Source organism: Schistocerca nitens, chromosome 9 (assembly GCF_023898315.1).
Source record: "Schistocerca nitens isolate TAMUIC-IGC-003100 chromosome 9, iqSchNite1.1, whole genome shotgun sequence".
NCBI classification, from domain to species: Eukaryota; Metazoa; Arthropoda; class Insecta; order Orthoptera; family Acrididae; genus Schistocerca; species Schistocerca nitens.
The window spans coordinates 211,388,669-211,408,835 of record NC_064622.1 but is presented as its reverse complement, the minus strand read 5'-3'; the positions used below and the strand labels follow the sequence as shown (position 1 = coordinate 211,408,835).

Sequence of the window (20,167 nt, the reverse complement as noted above, 5' to 3'; positions counted from 1 at the left end):
TGCGGGTGTCGATAAACAAACAAGGTAATGCTTTTCAGCCAAGGTCAAAAGATCTAAGCCAATTTCTTTATCATACCGAAATTAACGGTGGACCTGATATTGGGGCGGATTTTCGAATGAAAGACGAGGTGTGTTAGACATGGGAAAGGATAGCATGACATTTGAGAGGATTACACTTCTCTTTGAGCCAGGGCTGAACACTGTCAAACGTAGGTGGAAGAGCAAGAGCTTCCAGACCTAAGGAACGATGTTCCACCACTCAAACAAAGTGGTGCAGACAGAACGAACGAAGCATAGAATGAGATAGGTTACGTTCTAGGACTTCATCATGTAAGCCATATTAAAAGGTGTGATAAATAATCACTTATAAGCATCAGTAAATAATATCAAAGAAGCCGTCAAGTACGTCCAGACAGGACGTGACCAGGAGTATGGGCGAAAGAAGAATCAGAGTACTGAGAAGTACCTTAAATTTTCATATGTAGCAACTAACATAATATATAGAGTTTGCAAAGGTGATGATCTAATAGCATGACCTACTAACATGCCACACCACGACACCACACATATCGACCATAGGGAGTGTCATTAGCTTAAGATATCAGGAACAAACTAGAACCTGACAGAGAAACGAGAATTGTAACACAGAGATAGGACGACGGACCATGTAAAGAATTTCTTAAGCGCGTAAATTAGGCATTAGGCATAAGGTAGATTATAAGAAAATATTCTTGTACTCGGCCTCTGCAAGAAACAACCGTCAACTGCCAATGACGATGCGGCAGATGGCAACTGAATATGTATATCGAACGTGAATGGAAGAGATAAACTATTTTCTACAATGCAGAGGTGCTGGCAAGGACACGAGAAGGATGGCAATTTGTAATCTAGGCACCCTTGTACCTAACTGCGGTAGCAATCTTGCCATAATAAAAAAGTACAAGGAGGATAGATGAGCACCAGAAGATCGAATTTGGGTCCAGGCCTTGCGAAAATTCCCTTTCGATCGATACTCGATTTTGAAGGACTGCAGGGAATGACGGGCTGAGGCATAATTGGGAAAAAACATATTACGTGTAGAATGGCATTGTTGCCATCAGACTGCGATGTTATTTTGAACTACAGAGCTGAAGGAAAATCAATAAAACAATTCTGAACTACACATCCTAATCACTGACTGAAACACTACCGAACATAAAATTTCAAAGCAACTAGTGGACAATAATTTCGTATATGCTACCCAGAGAAGAGACAAGGTTCAAGTCTGCAGAAAGGAAGATACTTAGAAGAGCAGAGGATGAAGAGTCCCAAGACTGATGTTGAACACAGAGGATGGGCGGAAATATTTCAAGATACACTTTTTCCAAACACCCATCCTACTGTAAACTAGTAGTGTACGAAGCGCTACAAAAACAAACTATCTTCAGCAATGTCTTGAGATGAAAAAATCATGTCTTTAAAGCCAATACTACATGAGACGCAGCAGTAAAAGGTCCACATTATTATGAGGGTCACACCAAACTATGGCAACAACCTGTTGCAAAATTTGATGAAGAATGTCGCTGGTCTCTCAAAGGTTTGCTGACAAACATCTGGTATAAGTTCTTCAGCTTCATGCAAAGACAATTGTTGCCAAACTCACGCAAGAACATTCGTAGACATCATATGAAAATAGTATCGAACTTAGGTAAAGATCAGTGTCAGACAAAGAAAAACCTGCAAAGAGCACAGCAATTAACATAGGACTTTGGCGATTTCATATCGATTTCATACAATTTGCAACACTTCATACAATATGTGAAAATGTCTGAATGAGAACTGTATCAAAGTCTTTTCATAACCTCTGTTTCATGAGCAATTCAGGAGAAGCATTTTTGTAAAGAAATGTTTTATTTACTTATAACGTTCGTTAGAATAATATGTTAAAAAGAAAACCTTTTCATCTATATTGTGTCCTGAAGATAACATTTTTGTGAAGTTCGTTTACTGTCTATGAGTGTAATATTTTCAAATTTTATTCATGTGTAATTATCAATACAACATTTCTTAAAAACCTTGTTGTCTCTTAGACTAATATTTTTTATAATAACATGTGTGTATGAGCATTGTTTTTGGCTACAATATTTTTGAATTTGCATAAATCAGGAACAGAAACTTTTAAAATTTTGACATGATTAGGATTTGCCAAAGAATTATTTTGATGCTTACATTAGTTGTTAGAATCATAATTTTTGTAAAAGAAGCAGCAAAATGTAAACACTGCATTTTTGGATTACGTATAAAGTATTCAATCTTTTAAGCTGATTTAAATAGTAAGTGGTTGACAAAAAAGTATTAAAAGATCGATGTGAGAGGCTCCTTGTCTTCAATATAAAATCTAAAACACACAACACATTTAAATAAAAAAGAAAAAGAAATTGATGTCAGTAAAAAAATATTATAGTCTTCACTTAAGGGGGACAAATGAGTAACAAAATTAACCATATAACAAAGTATACAAACCAACAGAATGAAATAGAATAAGTACTAAACCAAGTGGTTGAACAATATGCAATGCTTGAGAAAAAGTATAATTTGCGACTGACTTACACAATGCCGTAACCATTGTCTAACTTCAGTAAAATACGGTAGTGATATGTAAGGTGTCAAACGTATAACGCACCTTACATTGAATTCCTGGAACAACTGCAGTTAACTCAGTATGTCACCCTACATAGTCATGTAAAAATACATGATTTTTATTGATAGATAAAGTGAAGCGAATAAAGAAACCAACATTTCGTGAATATAAACCACGGCCACTCACCCTAGTAACTGAACGCAAGTAATTTCCCTGACCTGAAAGGAGAATTTTACGACGGCACGCCTTCTTGTGCAGCTGAAACCCTCAATGCGGGATACCTAGTGGACACAATGAGACGCTGCACCCACTGTGTACGCTGCTGGGAAAAGCAGCCCTACTCCCTGCTTTTAACGACGACCTTCAGAAACCCTTTCTACAGGATCAGGGCCGGAAATCGCAGATAAACGTCCGGGGAATCCAACTAAAAACATTGGTGACTCATTGTGGCCACCTACTTTAAAACTCGCATGAAAGAAAAAGCTGTTTGTCTTAGTATTAAGCAGTAGAAGTTAAACTCTGCCCTGCGAAAGAAACAAGTACATATGCCCTCATTGGCCAGAAAGAAAACATGTGGCCACCAGCTCTGATATAGGCAAACTTCAGACAGAGTAATTGGCTTCTTCTCTTGCAGAAAAACGTCAAGGTTTTGAGCAAGGTCACTCGCGCCTTTCTAGGACAATTGCGACAGTCATTATGAGAACACTTGTTCACAGACTCCTCTTCAGGCATAAGGAGTTAAATTGCAAAGTCTCCAAGCACAGAGAACCGCACCTAACAATTAATGCTTGTGAGCGATTTTAGGGCAACAACATACTCGCTGTTCCTGCCAAATAGCATGTACCATACCAGTTAACTTAGCTAGGGGAAAATAGGAGTCTCAGCTTCACCAAAGACATAGGAAATGTATCAGACTGGTGTTTAATAATCTAGAGAGGTTTAGAATCGGTTCTCAGATTCATAGCTCGCACGATCAGCTGCCACTGCCTCAGCCAATGCAAGGTAATCACAAGTGCTTGTCCCATGCTAGCATGCGATATTCGATGGACACTCGGAACTGCCGTAGTCTCCATCTATCCTAACTTTCGTACATTCATCCATGACCTGTAGTTAAACATATTCACAATTGTCGGGCTTAATTAAAGTTGAAACGTGAGATGTCCCATCTAACGAAAGGGATTGATCAGTCACTATAGAGTTATGAATTCTTTTAACTGTGTACTTCTTTTTGATTGCTCTTTACTGATCCCATTTAATTTTGGTTACTTTCACTGTGTATTTTAGTGCAATTGATATCTCTTGCCCGAATTGTATTTAATTTGTTTGTATATTTATCAACTTCGAGACATGGTCATCACCATCTTACCACTAAAGAACCTTATAAAATTTAGGAATTTCCTTTCGCAGTTGTGAAGACCCAGTAATAATATTTTTCCACCCTGTACATAAATTTGCTAATATTTCTATGTCATGGAGTCATACTTAAAGTTAAAATAAACCTTAAATACGAAAATCTAAGATTTCACTTTTGCTAATATATAGTTATATCTCAGCCTGTACACTAATTTCTTTTAGCGATAATATTTCCTTTCCAGGGAGTGTAGTCGAACCGACATTGAGATAATGTCTGATTACATCACTATCGTTACTGCTGCTCTTCTGAACTCTGCATGTGTGAGAGGGCATAGTCCTACCTTACAGGCCATAGGTTCAACACCAAATTTCTAAAACATCCACACAGCATCCTTGGGCAAGTATGGTAGGAATATAGATCAGAGCCAGTCTCAAACATGTTCGAGTTTATGCAGGCAAAGTCACAGGTGAAAAGCTTCAACTTAGCCACTGCTTCGAGTTTGCCCATATTTGGTAAAAATTATTTTCTTCTGGAATGAAATATTGTGGTGGTTAAGGATCTGCAACATGCAATAGGGTTGAGAGCAATAATGTAGAGACATAAGGGAGGAGGAGGACAAGGACATACACTGAGGGGAATAAGGGAGAGGAGCAGATGGACAGACAGAGAGAGAGAGGGGGGGGGTGGAGGGGAGGGGGTAAATAGAATAAAGGGAAGAGAAGTAGAATGAGACACATAGATGAGAGCGGAAGGTGGACATCAAAAGGAAAGGGGAGGAGATGGATAGAGAATGGAGGTAGTAGGAGGTGGACAGAGAGAAGTGGCAAGAGGAGATGGGATGGACAGAGAAAGAAATATTGAGAAATATTGGAGGAGCAGATGAAGAGAGGGGGCAGGAAGTGATGTACAGGGATAGGGAAGATGAAGAGATGAACAGAGTTATGGGAGGGGGGTAAAGAGATTAATAGAATATTCAAATAAACATAGCAGTGAATGCCAAGTACACAGCCACTAAATAAATAACTACAGTCTTTCCTCTAAGAGAGAGTTCTTTGTTTACAACAGATTAAAGTGAGGAGCAAGAAGTGAAATGAATCTGTGACCTCACATTCTCCTCTATTAGACAATCCATCACACTGCTACACAGTTATGTCCACTCATCACGGTTTCCCCCTCCCCTACACACACAAAAGATCCCTCCATACGATATTCCATATCTACTCTTACACAGTACATAAATAAACAGAAAGATAATTAAATAGAATTACCCACATACAATAGTCCATCGGGAAAAAAAGTTGTATGTCAAAGACAAAGTAGTGGAAAGGTTATGTGGGCAACACTAAAAACACAAACCACAAAACATACTTGAAGTACAAAAACGAAAGTGGCGTGCTTAAAAGTGTGTTGTGAAAAACATGGTGCTGTAGAACACATAAAAATTACACCAAAACTATCAGTCTCTAACACAGAAAAACAACGATGTGCTTGCAGACAGCGTTTCCCAGTGTAAGCAAGAAATCAACCGAAAATCACCGTGAGTACAAATCAATTTATTCTTAACGAAGCGTTTATCGATATAAATGCAAATCAAAATGTGAATAACCTAATTACAGACCACTGTTGATGCTTTACCTCAATAAGGCGAAATGCGTCTGGTTAAAAAATGACGCATTTTTGTAGTTGCTGCGTGCAGTGAGCGCGTGGTTTGAGGCGCCAAGTCATGGATTGCGCGGCCCCTCCCACTGGAGGTTCGTGTCCTCCATCGGGCTTGGGTGTGTGTCTTGTTCTTAGCATAAGTTAGTATAAGTTAGTTTAAGTAGTGTGTTAGTCTAGGGACCAATGCCTACCGCAGATTGGTCCCTTAGGAATTCACACACATTTGAACATTTTTGTAGTTGCAACGGCACAACAAAAATACCCTCAAGAATGCTTAAACTTTGCCTATAATTCCTCTACATCCTTCTTACTGATGGTAAGTGATGCCAATTCACCCTATAAGTAAGACGTTAGTAAGTGCTTATCTGCTCCATCTAGTAGAAACTCTCTCCTAGCCTTCTTGACTGTTTTATTAACTCTGGGAATGCTTGTGAATGTGGAAAACGCTTTGTGCATATGGTTCGGAACCTACCTTAAATTGTGGATAGCACAATAACTGGGTTGGAACCTCATCTCCAGTAGAACTATGCATAGTGGACTTGAAACCTTCTTCATTCCAACAATTGCCTCTACGTTTAGTGTATGTTGGGTAGGTGGTAACGTACACATCATTCCTAGAGGCTGGCATAGTGAAGAGAAGGCGTCACATAAAAGAGTAATCGAAACGATAGTTCTTGGCTTAGACGCCATATGTACTAGTGTCACTTATAATGGTCCGAATGACATTTAAGCCCAGGTGCAGTAGAGATACCGAATGTTTTGAAAACGTTTAGAACAATAAGGCATGGTTTATCGGAGATTAAAGTTACTAGAAAAATTTTTTCAAGACCTGGTTTTTTTGGAGAATTCGAGGTAATTGGGCAACGTCGGTTAATCATCTAATACCTGAAAATAGTGGAGGACGTACACTTGGATTGCATACTGAGCCCTGAGAGAAATTTCATTAGTCTTAGCTTATTCAGTATTTCTACATTTTATACCAAACGGTAATATGCTAATGCATATAAGAGAGAGAAATGGTTTGACTACATCCGATTTACACCTCAGTGGTAGACATCTGGAGTTGTCGCATGGTTTAAATACTTAGGGCTAATGGTATGAAGTAGTTCGAACACGTAGACTTAGTAGCAAGGAAAGTCAATGGAAATCTTATTCGACCTTACTTAGTGCCCTATCCAGCTGAAGGCACTCATAGAAGATTAGATACTGTAGAGCAACAAAAGTGTAGGTATTTTGATCACTGTATTTCACATGCTGATCCAAACAGTCCCAGACATCTTCTATGAGATTAAGAACGCTTGATTCAGCTAGCCAGCCAAAGTGCAATAGGGTGCCTCAGCAGCTATGTAAACACTGCTGCTGCAATCTTGAAAGACAGGAGTGTGAAAAGCAGATTCCTCCTGAAGTTTCAAGTAGACAGAGAGAGAGTGCGTCGGCTGCAGCGAGAGAGAGAGAGAGAGAGTGTTGACTCGTCGGTGAGTGAGTAGCTTTGACGGCAGACGTGCTGGATAAGGAATGAATATAATCTGGATACTCACTGGAGTAGACAATAATTTTGAGATCCTTTCATAGAGAGGCGACACATTTGGAAAAAAACATGAATATACTTCTTCTCTGCTGCAAGCAGAAGCCGAGTAATTATTGGAGTGTAAAGATTACGCTTTGTTCGACAATATCTATGTTTTTGTAACCAGGGCAAATTATTGGTCATGTGTCTAGAATCTTAATGACTATTAGCCATCCATCACTTTTAGTTATAAATGTTTTGTAGAGAGAGTAAAGAGTTAACTTGGAACTTAAATAATGTTTATTCGTATCAGTTTACATTGTGTATTACAATGCAAAAGGACGATTATAGTTTCGTGTTATTGTAACCTCTGGCGGCAAATCGTAATATTTCTACACGCTCACCCCCTTACACAATTGCGTAAACAGTTAGTTGCATTTTTCAAAGTAGCCTAAAGTGAATGATAAGGCAGTTAGCTGCTCAATTATTAATTCCATTTCTGCATTCCGTATTGTTACAGCGGAACAAGACAAGGCAGAGCTGAATGGTCCGTTGCAGGTAAGAAACAACTGCAGGGTTTAAACGAACTTTCTGAGTTGGAAATAGGAACTGTATTCACTTGTAACATTTTCACATGATTCAGTTGGTGCGTTTCTCTAACAAAGCATGGTTTTCAGTATGGGACTATTAGCCAGGGTGTTGTGACTGAATGATGACGAAGCCATTCCGGGTACTATTGGCAGCCATTCCTTATATTCAGTTACAGTTACAGATAGATTCAGTTTAGAGTCATTGGTGCTGTATGCACTGAAAGTAATTTGCATAGCCAATCTTCGTGTTCAGAAGTAGGATAGTAAATTCTATTCTAGATCAAAGTACGTGGGTGATAATACATTCTAAATAAGGTACACGTACATTCAGTTTGTTAGTAGTACGTTGAGACACTGAATTCTTGTAGAAACAGTAAAAATAAAAATGTATGCTACTGTTAAGCTTCAGAAGCTATAGAGTAATGGTACTAAGGAATATTCCTGAGTAACAAGCTTTGTCGCGCGTAGTTATCAAGTTTCAGCACATAATTTTCAAAGCGAAGAGTAAAGAGTAGCACTTGACACAACAATGAAAACATACACGTTTTATGCCTACAACTAATTGGTAAAACGATGTTCTGTTGCTAGTTAATATACACTCCTGGAAATTGAAATAAGAACACCGTGAATTCATTGTCCCGGGAAGGGGAAACTTTATTGACACATTCCTGGAGTCAGATACATCACATGATCACACTGACAGAACCACAAGCACAGAGACACAGGCAACAGAGCATGCACAATGTCGGCACTGGTACAGTGTATATCCACCTTTCGCAGCAATGCAGGCTGCTATTCTCCCATGGAGACGATCGTAGAGATGCTGGATGTAGTCCTGTGGAACGGCTTGCCATGCCATTTCCACCTGGCGCCTCAGTTGGACCAGCGTTCGCGCTGGACGTGCTGACCGCGTGAGACGACGCTTCATCCAGTCCCAAACATGCTCAATGGGGGACAGATCCGGAGATCTTGCTGGCCAGGGTAGTTGACTTACACCTTCTAGAGCACGTTGGGTGGCACGGGATACATGCGGACGTGCATTGTCCTGTTGGAACAGCAAGTTCCCTTGCCGGTCTAGGAATGGTAGAACGATGGGTTCGATGACGGTTTGGATGTACCGTGCACTATTCAGTGTCCCCTCGACGATCACCAGTGGTGTATGGCCAGTGTAGGAGATCGCTCCCCACACCATGATGCCGGGTGTTGGCCCTGTGTGCCTCGGTCGTATGCAGTCCTGATTGTGGCGCTCACCTGCACGGCGCCAAACACGCATACGACCATCATTGGCACCAAGGCAGAAGCGACTCTCATCGCTGAAGACGACACGTCTCCATTCGTCCCTCCATTCACGCCTGTCGCGACACCACTGGAGGCGGGCTGCACGATGTTGGGGCGTGAGCGGAAGACGGCCTAACGGTGTGCGGGACCGTAGCCCAGCTTCATGGAGACGGTTGCGAATGGTCCTCGCCGATACCCCAGGAGCAACAGTGACCCTAATTTGCTGGGGAGTGGCGGTGCGGTCCCCTACGGCACTGCGTAGAATCCTACGGTCTTGGCGTGCATCCGTGCGTCGCTGCGGTCCGGTCCCAGGTCGACGGGCACGTGCACCTTCCGCCGACCACTGGCGACAACATCGATGTACTGTGGAGACCTCACGCCCCACGTGTTGATCAATTCGGCGGTACGTCCACCCGGCCTCCCGCATGCCCACTATACGCCCTCGCTCAAAGTCCGTCAACTGCACATACGGTTCACGTCCACGCTGTCGCGGCATGCTACCAGTGTTAAAGACTGCGATGGAGCTCCGTATGCCACGGCAAACTGGCTGACACTGACGGCGGCGGTGCACAAATGCTGCGCAGCTAGCGCCATTCGACGGCCAACACCGCGGATCCTGGTGTGTCCGCTGTGCCGTGCGTGTGATCATTGCTTGTACAGCCCTCTCGCAGTGTCCGGAGCAAGTATGGTGGGTCTGACACACCGGTGTCAATGTGTTCTTTTTTCCATTTCCAGGAGTGTATTTGTGTAAACGTACATAAATTAGCCAGATCATGTACCATGAAACTAAGAAACGTTTCTCGGCAAATAACGCCCGTGGTGGCCGAGCGGCGTGACCGCTACGGTCGCAGGTTCGAATGCTGCCTCGGGTATGGCTGTGTGTGATGTCCTTAGGGTAGTTAGGTTTAAGTAGTTCTAAGTTCTAGGGGACTGATGACCTCAGATGTTAAGTCTCATAGTGCTCAGAACCATTTGAACCATTTTCGGCAAATAAATGTTCTACATGCGTGTATAAACTACCTCGTAAATGGGCCAGAAAACGATAGATAAGTGAGCAATGTAAACATGAAGCTATGGTGCCTTATAACATACTGCACAAAAGTTAAAATAAGTGTAATCCAAATCTCCAACATACCATGGTAAGGGATCTTTCGATTCACTTGATCACGAACGTTAATGGTACAGCAAAAACTTAAATATTTTCGCTTAGCAATTTTTCTTCTGAACCCCGGTGAAGATTTTACGACGTCTACATTACAGTGAAGGGTACGTGGGCAAAACATACATTATCGAACCTTTCTAGAATCGTAAATGAAAATATATTACAGCTTATATGAAAGTTGCTGGAATACATCACATCTGCAACTTAGTGAAATTTTGATATGAAATAGTATCTGTCAAGATTTAAGGCTTTTGAACGTCAGATATGTTGTTATGGGAGTATATTTTGATATAAGCTTTACAACTGAAGATGTGGTATGTACCACAACTGGTCATTAGCCAGTTTCAGTCTGTTTGTTGTAGAAATCATAAAACAAACGAATGTTTTCTTAGAATAATCTCTTAGATTTATTAGCGGAAAAGCTGTTGGATCGAAGCGTAACGCATATAATATAGAGATCAACAGATTTTTGCTTAGTTCCGCAGATGGACGACATATCCAAGAGGAAAACAATCGTAATGATAAGAACAGTAACAAAGTAATTAAGGAACTACTGAAAACATGAAAATGACGATAAATCAAAATATTGATATCAAAGTGCGAAAATAATAACACTGGTGATGAAAGCGCTACATGACATCGAAATCTGTCAAATTATTTCTACACTATTTATTCTTCAAAATAAATAGCGGTTACAGAAATATTTAGGAAATTGTTTTGCAAGGAGGAATGACTGTGATGTATCGAAATGTATTTGCAATCAGACATCGCGTCAAGTAACCTACCTGAGGATTTCTTGGTGAGTTTCAATACAAAGGCACAAATCGTCGTACATGGTTTCACCAGTTTCGCTGTCAAGTTCCTTCTTCTGAGAAACTGCTTTCTCCTCGCCGACGATGTCCACGTCGTTTCTCAGCTTCACAAGACGCTGTCCGAGGATCTCCAGCTGGGCCGCGACCAGAATCATGACGGACGCGAACAGGCAGTCCACACCGAAGCTTATCTGGCTCACCCAAATAGCCGACAGGCCCTGCACGGTGTAGGAGAACTCGTACAGGCTGTTGTTGTCCCATTGGTGCTGAACATAGGGCAGACGCCGCTCCTCTGGGTAGACTAAGAGGGGCACAAAGTTCCACAAGAAGCTCTGCGACAGCATGAAGAGCAGCAGACCCAGCGTGAGGCGGGCAGCTTTCCGGCGGGACCATTCAGAAATGGCTGCCAAGTTAGGGTCCTCTGAGCAGGACTCGCTTTGGAGCGACAGCAGCTTGTCGAGCTGATGAGCCAGGGAGTTGTACTGCCGTCTGTTGTACAGAAAGACGGCCGTCTTAGCCACGCCGCTGCCGCAGGTGAAGGTGATCAGGAGAACAAGGGTGGTTTGCTCCAGATCTCCCCAGATGAAGTAAACAGCTAGGGCGCACTCCACGGTGCTCCATAAGCTTAATACGACTGCGATAATCGATTGGAATTTGAACAGGTGGGATTCACCCAGTTCCCAAACTCCCAACAGCGACAGGTGTCGGATGTTAAGCTTGAGAACGGAGTTGCCACTGGCTGCCCAGGACAAATTATCCTTCATTTTAAGGCCCTTTGTATCTCTTATACGGCCCGTCTTACAGCGAGTACTTAAGATCCTTTTGACGTTACTACAGTTCCTGTCGGTAAACCGAGTGCTAACAACTTTCTGCCCCTGCCGGATGGGGATCGTGAGATACGGAGACGAAGAAAGTCGACTGAACGCTTCTGCATTCCTCTAATTCTCTTCTGTGACTGAGGGCGAATCTGTCTTTTATATATGAATACATCTGTATGGCTGCAACTATTGCAAATTGCAGTGGCAGAATTAAGTTGTGAATTATCAAGGCAGACTGCAGCATTTTGTGGATGAGTTATTTAGATTCGCTTGCAGACAGTGTCGACTGAGTTATATAATAGGAAACAAACGTAATTTGTCGATGGACGTAAATTATGAAAACTTATCATTCTTCTAAACTCTCAAACAGTTCGATGGCAGCTTTTAATTTAAAAATTTAGGTTTCACATTTAAAACATTTATATGAAGATGTGACAACGCAAGACCATTATTAAGCTGAATAAAATATTGACAGCTATATGAAATTTAACACCGTGTGTGAATTATTAAAATATTTACGTCACAGAACCCGCCGTCAAACTACAGGATATGTACCTCATAAAGAAGCGTGATTATACGGAAAAAAAGATGGGGAATATTTTTGTTTTAAAACTGTGCATGGTAACGACTGAACCGTATCTAATGTAACATGAAACGTTGTTCAAACTAAACAAATTAGTGATATAGTTTGTGATTCCTTTTCGTAAAGGCTGTGTCCAGTACAGGGAAATGGTTTCGCTTCGCCGTATGTGTGGCATCAACTGTGCACATGGCCCCTATGTCTCTTGCTTGGCAACGAAATGTGCACCTTTGTGCAGGCCAGGTCGACAGATTGTGCATATTACCCTGGGCCCGTTTAAAGCATGAAGCGATACACTCGATCACTGTGGAAGGGGGGGGGGGGTGAGGGGGGGAGGAAGGAGGGGCAAGTTCAGAGTAGCGCCAGGATCACCCATAGTGCGATATTTTCACAAAGGCCGCATCATAAATAATGGCAAAATTAACCCATTTTCACGCTAAAAAGATGTAAGTTTATCTGTAAAGATCTTACAAAGAACCCAGATAAAGGCAAAAACTGTATGTGAGAGGGAAGTAAAGGGATAAAGGTGCTAAATCTGATGTTGTATAGAAAAAAGGGAGGTAATCATATATCGCTTTTGTGGATTTACACCTTCTAGAACCGGCCCTGATATTAACATACACTGGAATCAAATTTTCGGCATTTCGCAGTAGCGCTATGGTATTGCAGCTCCAGTAAACCAGATACGAATGTTAGTTAATCCAGTAGTCAAATGAAACAACTCTTGTACCACTTCGTAAAGAGCACAACTACCCTCTTCTCTACAGCAGTCCGATAATTCTTCGAGATATAATTGCACATTATTGTCATTTTTACCGTACAGAATTTCCTCAGTGACAACTGCATCATTTTCGAAGAGCCTTAGATTTGTAATTAGCTTCGGCCGCAAAGTCATTGACGTGTATCTTGAAAACCAAAGACCCTACTACACTGCCTGGGGCTCACGAGATGCAGTTTCGGTATGTGCGTCCTGTCTGTCAGACAGTTTTCGACCTCTTTTAAACCGGGTTTTATATATTCCAGGAGGACCCATTCAGAATGCCCCGAAATAGTACGGAATAGAAAGTTATCCTCTATCAAAATGTTATCTCTAGCACAGGGGATATCAGGTGTTAAAAGCACGACTTGAGTCTCTTGCGATTAAAGTTTTTGTAATGGAAAAGATCATTTTGTTCAGGAAGGAGGCAGAGATAAAAAATGTTAAATGATACCGAATTGAAGGATTAATGAACGAAGCATGGATCACACGAAATATTAACTCCTTCGGTGTAAGTAACATTAAGTTCATTAAGTCTGACAGTTAATCTGAAGTAAATGTGAACGTAGTACGTTCACATTGTTTGCTTTCGGACAGAGTGAGGCAAAAATTTTAAAGTGGATACAGAAACCGCCACCAAACAGTACTGAGCGATGTACGTATGTCGATCTACAGTTTAATCCCTCCATTAGCCACCGCGCGTCAGCGTAGAAAGAATGGTCAACCGAACAATGATAATGGAGCCGGAGGTAGCTCGGTATTGGCCGAGAATGTGTAATATGTCAGCAGAAGTGGAACTGCTTTGAACACCACGAAAGTTCCTCAAGTTTTTTTTTTTTGACGTTATATCGATAACATAGTCATCAGAGAACTAATGGCATCTCTGATCATTCAGAAAACTTCCCAGAATCGGCCCTAATTTTCGAAAACACAAAATCTGGGCCGGCCGAAGTGGCCGTGCGGTTAAAGGCGCTGCAGTCTGGAACCGCAAGACCGCTACGGTCGCAGGTTCGAATCCTGCGTCGGGCATGGATGTTTTTGATGTCCTTAGGTTAGTTAGGTTTAACTAGTTCTAAGTTCTAGGGGACTAATGACCTCAGCAGTTGAGTCCCATAGTGCTCAGAGCCATTTGAACCATTTGAACAAAATCTAGATCAATTGTAGCAATGAATTATTAATCTGCACCCCGCAAGGACAGTTTGAGAATTTTTCTAATATAGGTCGGCAACCATAATTGACAGTATCGAAGAAAATCAGGAAAAAGTTGATTACTGATTGTATAAGCCTTACATAAAAGAGAAACCTCGAAGAAGTTAGCAGGCTGTGCCTCATTAAGCGCTGCAGAATCAGAATGAAGAAAACTATTGCCGGTTACAAGTGTGCTAAACGGAACAAGTCGTAGGTCTGAAAGAGACAGATACCCTGCGTAGTGAGTATTAGGCGTAAAGGAGTGTAGACGGGCGTTCATTGGACTGCACAACATTAGTATCTGAGAAGGATCGCAATAACAGTGATTTAGAGATTAAACAGTGTTCAGGAAATGTTTTTGTGTTATAGAGACGTAAAAATACTGCAATGAATGGCTGGAAAACTGTATAATTATGTAAGATTGATACAAAAGGAGCTAGAGGATAATTTACATTGTAATCGAGTAACACAGCTCAATAGGAATTGAAATAATTTCGAAAAGGAACAAACTCTAAGCTTACTGTAACGAATCAATAACTTACACAATTATTATTTGAACCAAGTTAAGAGTCAACGCGACGTGCGTGAAGTAAAATGATGTGGAGATGGAGTACCAAAAATTGCTCTGTGAACTGATAGATTTTCACACGTACACTGAGGTCACAAAAATCACTGTATAATACCTGACATCGTTTCGCACCCTCCTTTGCCCGTCATAGTGCAGTAAATCGACGTGGCATAGACTCCAAAAGTTGTTGGAAAGCCCGTGCAGAAATATTGAGCCATTTTGCTTCTGTAGCCGTCCACAAATGGGAAAGTGTTGAGAGCGCAGAACTGACCTCTCGATTATCTTTGATAAACGTTCGATGGGACTGACTGCGGGCGACCTGAGTGACCAAATCATTCGGGAGAATTGTCCAGAATGTTCTTCAAACCAGTCGCGAACAGTTTTGGCCCGGTGATACGGCATATTGTCATTCATACAAACTCTATCATTGCTTGGTCTCCATGCAACCGAACATAACCATTTCCAGTCAATGACAGTTTCAGATGAACCAAAGGATCCAATCTGTTCCATGTACAAACAGCACAAACCCTTATGAAGCCACCACCAGCTCGCACAGTGCCTTGTTGATATTTTGGCTCCATGGTTTCTTGGTGTCTGCGCCACACTCGAACTCTACCATCAGCTCTTAGCAATTATGACCAGTCTGACCTGATGACAGATTTCCAGTTGTCTAAGGTCGAACCGATATGGTCACGAGGCCGGGAGAGGAGCTGCAGGCACTCCCGTCGATCGGCTGCTGCCATAGTCCATTAACCCCAGATTTCACTGCTGTGTCCTAAGGGATACGTCCATCCTACAGCCCACATTGATTTATTCACGATTTCTTTCACGCAGTGTGGCTCGCTTCTTAACATTGACAACTCTAGACAAACGCCGCTGCTCTCGATCGTTAAGTGAAGTTCATCAGCCAATCCGTTGTCCGTGTTGAGTAGTAATGCCGGAAATTTGGAATTCTCAGAGCACTCTTCACACTGTAGATCTCGAAGAACTGAATTCCCCGACGATGGACTGACCCATGCGACTACCTGTACCTACCATTCCGCGTTCAAAGTCTATTAATTCACATTGGAAACCGTTTCACACGAATCACTGGAGTACAAATGACAGCTCCGCAAACGCATTGCCCTTTTATACCTTGTGTACGCGATACTACCGCCATCTTATATGTGCATATTGCTACTCCACGACATTCGTTTCGTCAGCACAAAGTGAGTAACGAAAAGATTTTGAGGACCATTAAAGTGAACTTCCGCTATTCGCATCTCATACTGATCTTTGTTACTATAAATTATGCACTGTCTGATACAGTTAAGTAATCAGGTTACCAACGTATTTGAAACACCTTGAAGAAGGAATACAAGAAGCATCAAATGGGCGGAAAGTGTAGCACATGCTTTGAAACGCGAAAAATTGGCATTTCAGTTCAATCTTACGAAGCAGCTGGGAGAGAATCCATCTACATCCCGTGTATATGGAAAGATCGTATAGTGCGTTACTTATTCATACACCTGCCATCATTGAAATTACTTAACCCGGCGTAAGATTTAGAAGAAACGGGACGTTCGGGTCAAGGTGATTTATTTTTCCGGACACGTAGACCTAGTACATCTACATCATACTCCACAAGCCACATAATGGTGTGTGACGGAAGGTACGTTCGGTATCACTATCTGATACCTCCAACCCTGTTACACTCGCGAATAATGTGTGGGAAGAATGACGGACAGTAAGCCTTTGTATTGGCTCTAATATCTCGAATTTTCTCCTCGTGGTCATATGCGAGATGTATATGCGGGAGGGAGGGGGAGGGGGCGGGGGGTGATGTAATATGTTGTCCGACTCCTCCTGAAAAGTGCTGTCCCGAAATTTCAATAGTAAATCTCTCCGTAATGCACAACGCCTCTCTTGTAACGTCTGCCAGTGGAGTTTGTTTAGCATCTCCGTAACGCCCTCTCGCCCGCTAAACGATCCCGCGACGAAACGCGCCCTTCTTCGTTAGATCTTCTCTATCTCCTCTATCAGTCCTACCTGATAGGGATCTCATATAGTTGAAAAATACTCAAGAATCGGCCGAAAAAGCGCCTTATAAGCCACTTCTTTCGTGGATGAGTTATATTTCCTTGGGATGAATCTGAGTCAGGTGTCTGCTTTTCACACTATCTGTTTTATATGACCATTCCATTTAAGATCTCTCTGGATAGTTACGCCAAAACATTTTATGGCAGACGCTGTCTCCAGATGTATTTCATCAATAGCGTAGCTATCGACGGAATTTCCCAGCGGATAGTGGGGACATGATTGTATCCTCGTTTATATTTCAGTGCTGACAACGCCTGAGTACGCGTGCAGTGTACCGATCAGCAGCTTTCATACAAATAACATCATGGCGTTAGATGATCTTAACCCTTGCAATATCAACGCTTATTCCATGATGTTTAATATGGAGGTGGGGGTAGTTTATGGTGTCTACAAAAAGAATAAGAAACAATGTCGTTACGTGATGGCACCTTTTGTTAACAACATCGTTTTTAAGTAGGTGCTGATGTATAAGTAGGTCCAGAGCCATAAAATATCGTTTAATGCGATCTTAGCAATACCAACGATTTTTCCGTAATGTGTGCACTTATTCGAGGGTTACCTTATGACCAACGAAAACAATTAAATGAAAATACAAATTTTGTGAATTGTCATCGATTTATTCACTTTTTAAAGATTACATATGTGTAATAAGTGCCCTGAACATGAAAATATGAATACGAAATTTATTGGGGAAAGTCGGATTCACTACTAAGACAAAAATTATGGGTTAGGTTTTATTAAAAAATTGAAAACAAGTACGGAATCTGGTAAAATAAATCGTGCTGTCCTGGTGGGTGGTGTGATTCCTGATACTATGATCCCATGCGTTTGTTTCACGTGAGTATGATGCCCAGTGACTGATTGGCCCAAGACCCACATATTTATGGTTTCGTAATTATTTGGTTGCACCTGATGATGAAGCTTTAAGCTACGAAAACGGTCGCGAAATAACTTTAGAAAATTACTAGCAAACGATGTGGTTTTTTTTCTGTAACTCCGTAAATAAATAAAAATCATTAAAAACAATAAATATTGTTCAAAATTTTTAAAACATTGATTACATGACTACAGTAGAATATTTTCGATAGGTGGTTATACAGTACCCTCCCCCCCCCCCCCCCACTCTCTCTGGTATTACGAAGGTTAACGAATGTTAATGATACATTGTGCATAATGTGATGCAGTATAGAGTTATTGTGTTGGTGGCACAGACGTGTGGAGTGAAACGTACACTTATACATAGCACTTGCAATGGGTGGCTGTGGGATGCATGACATGGTCGACTGTTGGTGGCTTGTCATTCTTCTCACTTAAGAAATATGAAAACATGTTTGATTAGGAAAGCATCTTTGAGTGGTTCACGATGAACTTTTAAAACAAAACTGATGGAACTACCTACACGGCAGTTATCACTTAGTCCATTTTTGCTGTGATTTATTGAAATGTGTTACTTTCCAGTCCACTGAATTTCTCCAGAAACTGAAGTCAGTCCGGATTTGCATTGGACATTGCACAATTTCTCCTCCCCGGGACTCTCCTGGCCACCGTCAAAAACAGGACCGAACTGGGAAACCCAGAAGTATGGCAGTCCTGAATCATTCAAGTTTTTCATTTTGAAGTCGTTTGTTTGTGAGAAGATCGCGTTATACTTGCAGTAAGGCGATGGACGTTCTACCTGGAGATATCACAGTTCGGTCAGGGTCGTGATCTCGAGTTTGTCCGTCATTGTTCAGCAACACTGTTGCTCACTTTGGTCGGGACATAACGACTGCTTTGCGAGTGGGGAATCGCTCAGAATTTTGCAGCATAAGAACGGCCCCTGCGTGGCTATCGCCCGAGAGAACTGGGATTTTGTTCGCTTGGGAGTGCATGATCGTCTTGCCAAGTCACGTTCCCTGAGTCAGGAAAAAGGTTTCCTTGCAGCACGACAAATATCCGCAATGTGAGTGGGCTGACGGATTGTCAGCGCAGTGTACATTGTTGCGGCTCCCTTTTGTGCTGCAGCAGAGAGAGCCATGGCGACAATAGTGAGACCGACAAAATCACTTGAGCGGTGCTGTCACCACGTAGTCTTTTCAGACGGTGGACGTATGCTCCCAGGACAATCGTGTATTGCAGTAAATTCAATTTTTGTAATCTTTATGAGGGTTTAACACATGGCGTCATTGCATGGTGCGTAAATGGGTATTCGCTAAAACAAGTAAGATTTCTCATTTGCTGTTCTCTCTAGATATTGCAATATTATTGAACAGTGGTAAACCTGAGGTGCAGTAGCTCCTCAAACTAACACAGCAGTCAACATACAACTAAAAATTAGTACAGAAAAGTGTAAACGGCATTTACGAAAAGTAACGCAAAGATCATATGCACTTCACATAAACTTAAATTTCATTACATGAAATTTCATGATCTTTCGAGGTGGATATGCTGCGCTGAATGTTTGTGGCATGTTACTAGTGAAAGTGTTAACTATTCAGTGCCTTACAACGTAACTGGCGGCTTGTAATACTGTAAGTATTTACTTTTTTTGTTTGAAATACAATTCGTACGGAGGCAACAGGTTGTTAATATTCAGTACTGCCCTAGTTTATAATGAAAAGGGAGTGGGTATTTAATAGATGCCCACTGTTCAATAAATCTTGTTACTGAAGTAACCTAAGGTGGCCAACTTTTTCAAGTCCCAACGCGGGACGTTTCGAGGATGTTGATGGAGACTATGAACACGTGATTCAGTGTTTCGGTTATTCTGAAACTAGGCGACAAAAGAACTCATTTGCTTTTCTAATAATATATCTAGTATAAGTGACGTTCTATTTTGAATTTTAGATCTTTACTTTAGTTTCATAAATATTTTCGCAAGCGCCTTGTAAGCCGAAAACCGCTTAACGCAATAAAAGTAATACTGTAGAAGATAAGCAATCTGGTGTTTTCCATTTATTAATTTTTGAATGGTTTTTGCTTAAGATGGCCAAGCTCAATGTAGGACGTTTTGTCGCATGTGGATGGAAATTGACAGTAAGTTACCATGTATCCTGACGGTGCTAAAATTAGAAATGAAACATAATTTATTAATTTTCCACTTATTTCTAAAATCATATTTCTGAGATGAGTGACATTTTTTACTAAGTCTTTGTTTTGATTTCGAATTTCATAAAAAATTTTCACAAGTTCTCATATAGGAATTTACAATCAGCA

At 41.4% G+C, this 20,167-nt stretch overlaps 1 protein-coding gene across 1 annotated transcript in view; it reads right to left on the bottom strand.

Moving 5' to 3' along the window:
* Window positions 1-11,877, bottom strand: part of LOC126203677 (odorant receptor 43a-like) — a 47,041-nt gene extending 35,164 nt beyond the window's left edge. The window contains exon 1 of the mRNA XM_049938043.1: window positions 10,956-11,877. Within this exon, the coding sequence (XP_049794000.1) occupies window positions 10,956-11,746 (791 nt within the window). The 5' untranslated portion in view covers window positions 11,747-11,877. The remainder of the gene's footprint in view (window positions 1-10,955) is intronic.
* Between the last annotated feature and the right edge of the window lie 8,290 nt (window positions 11,878-20,167).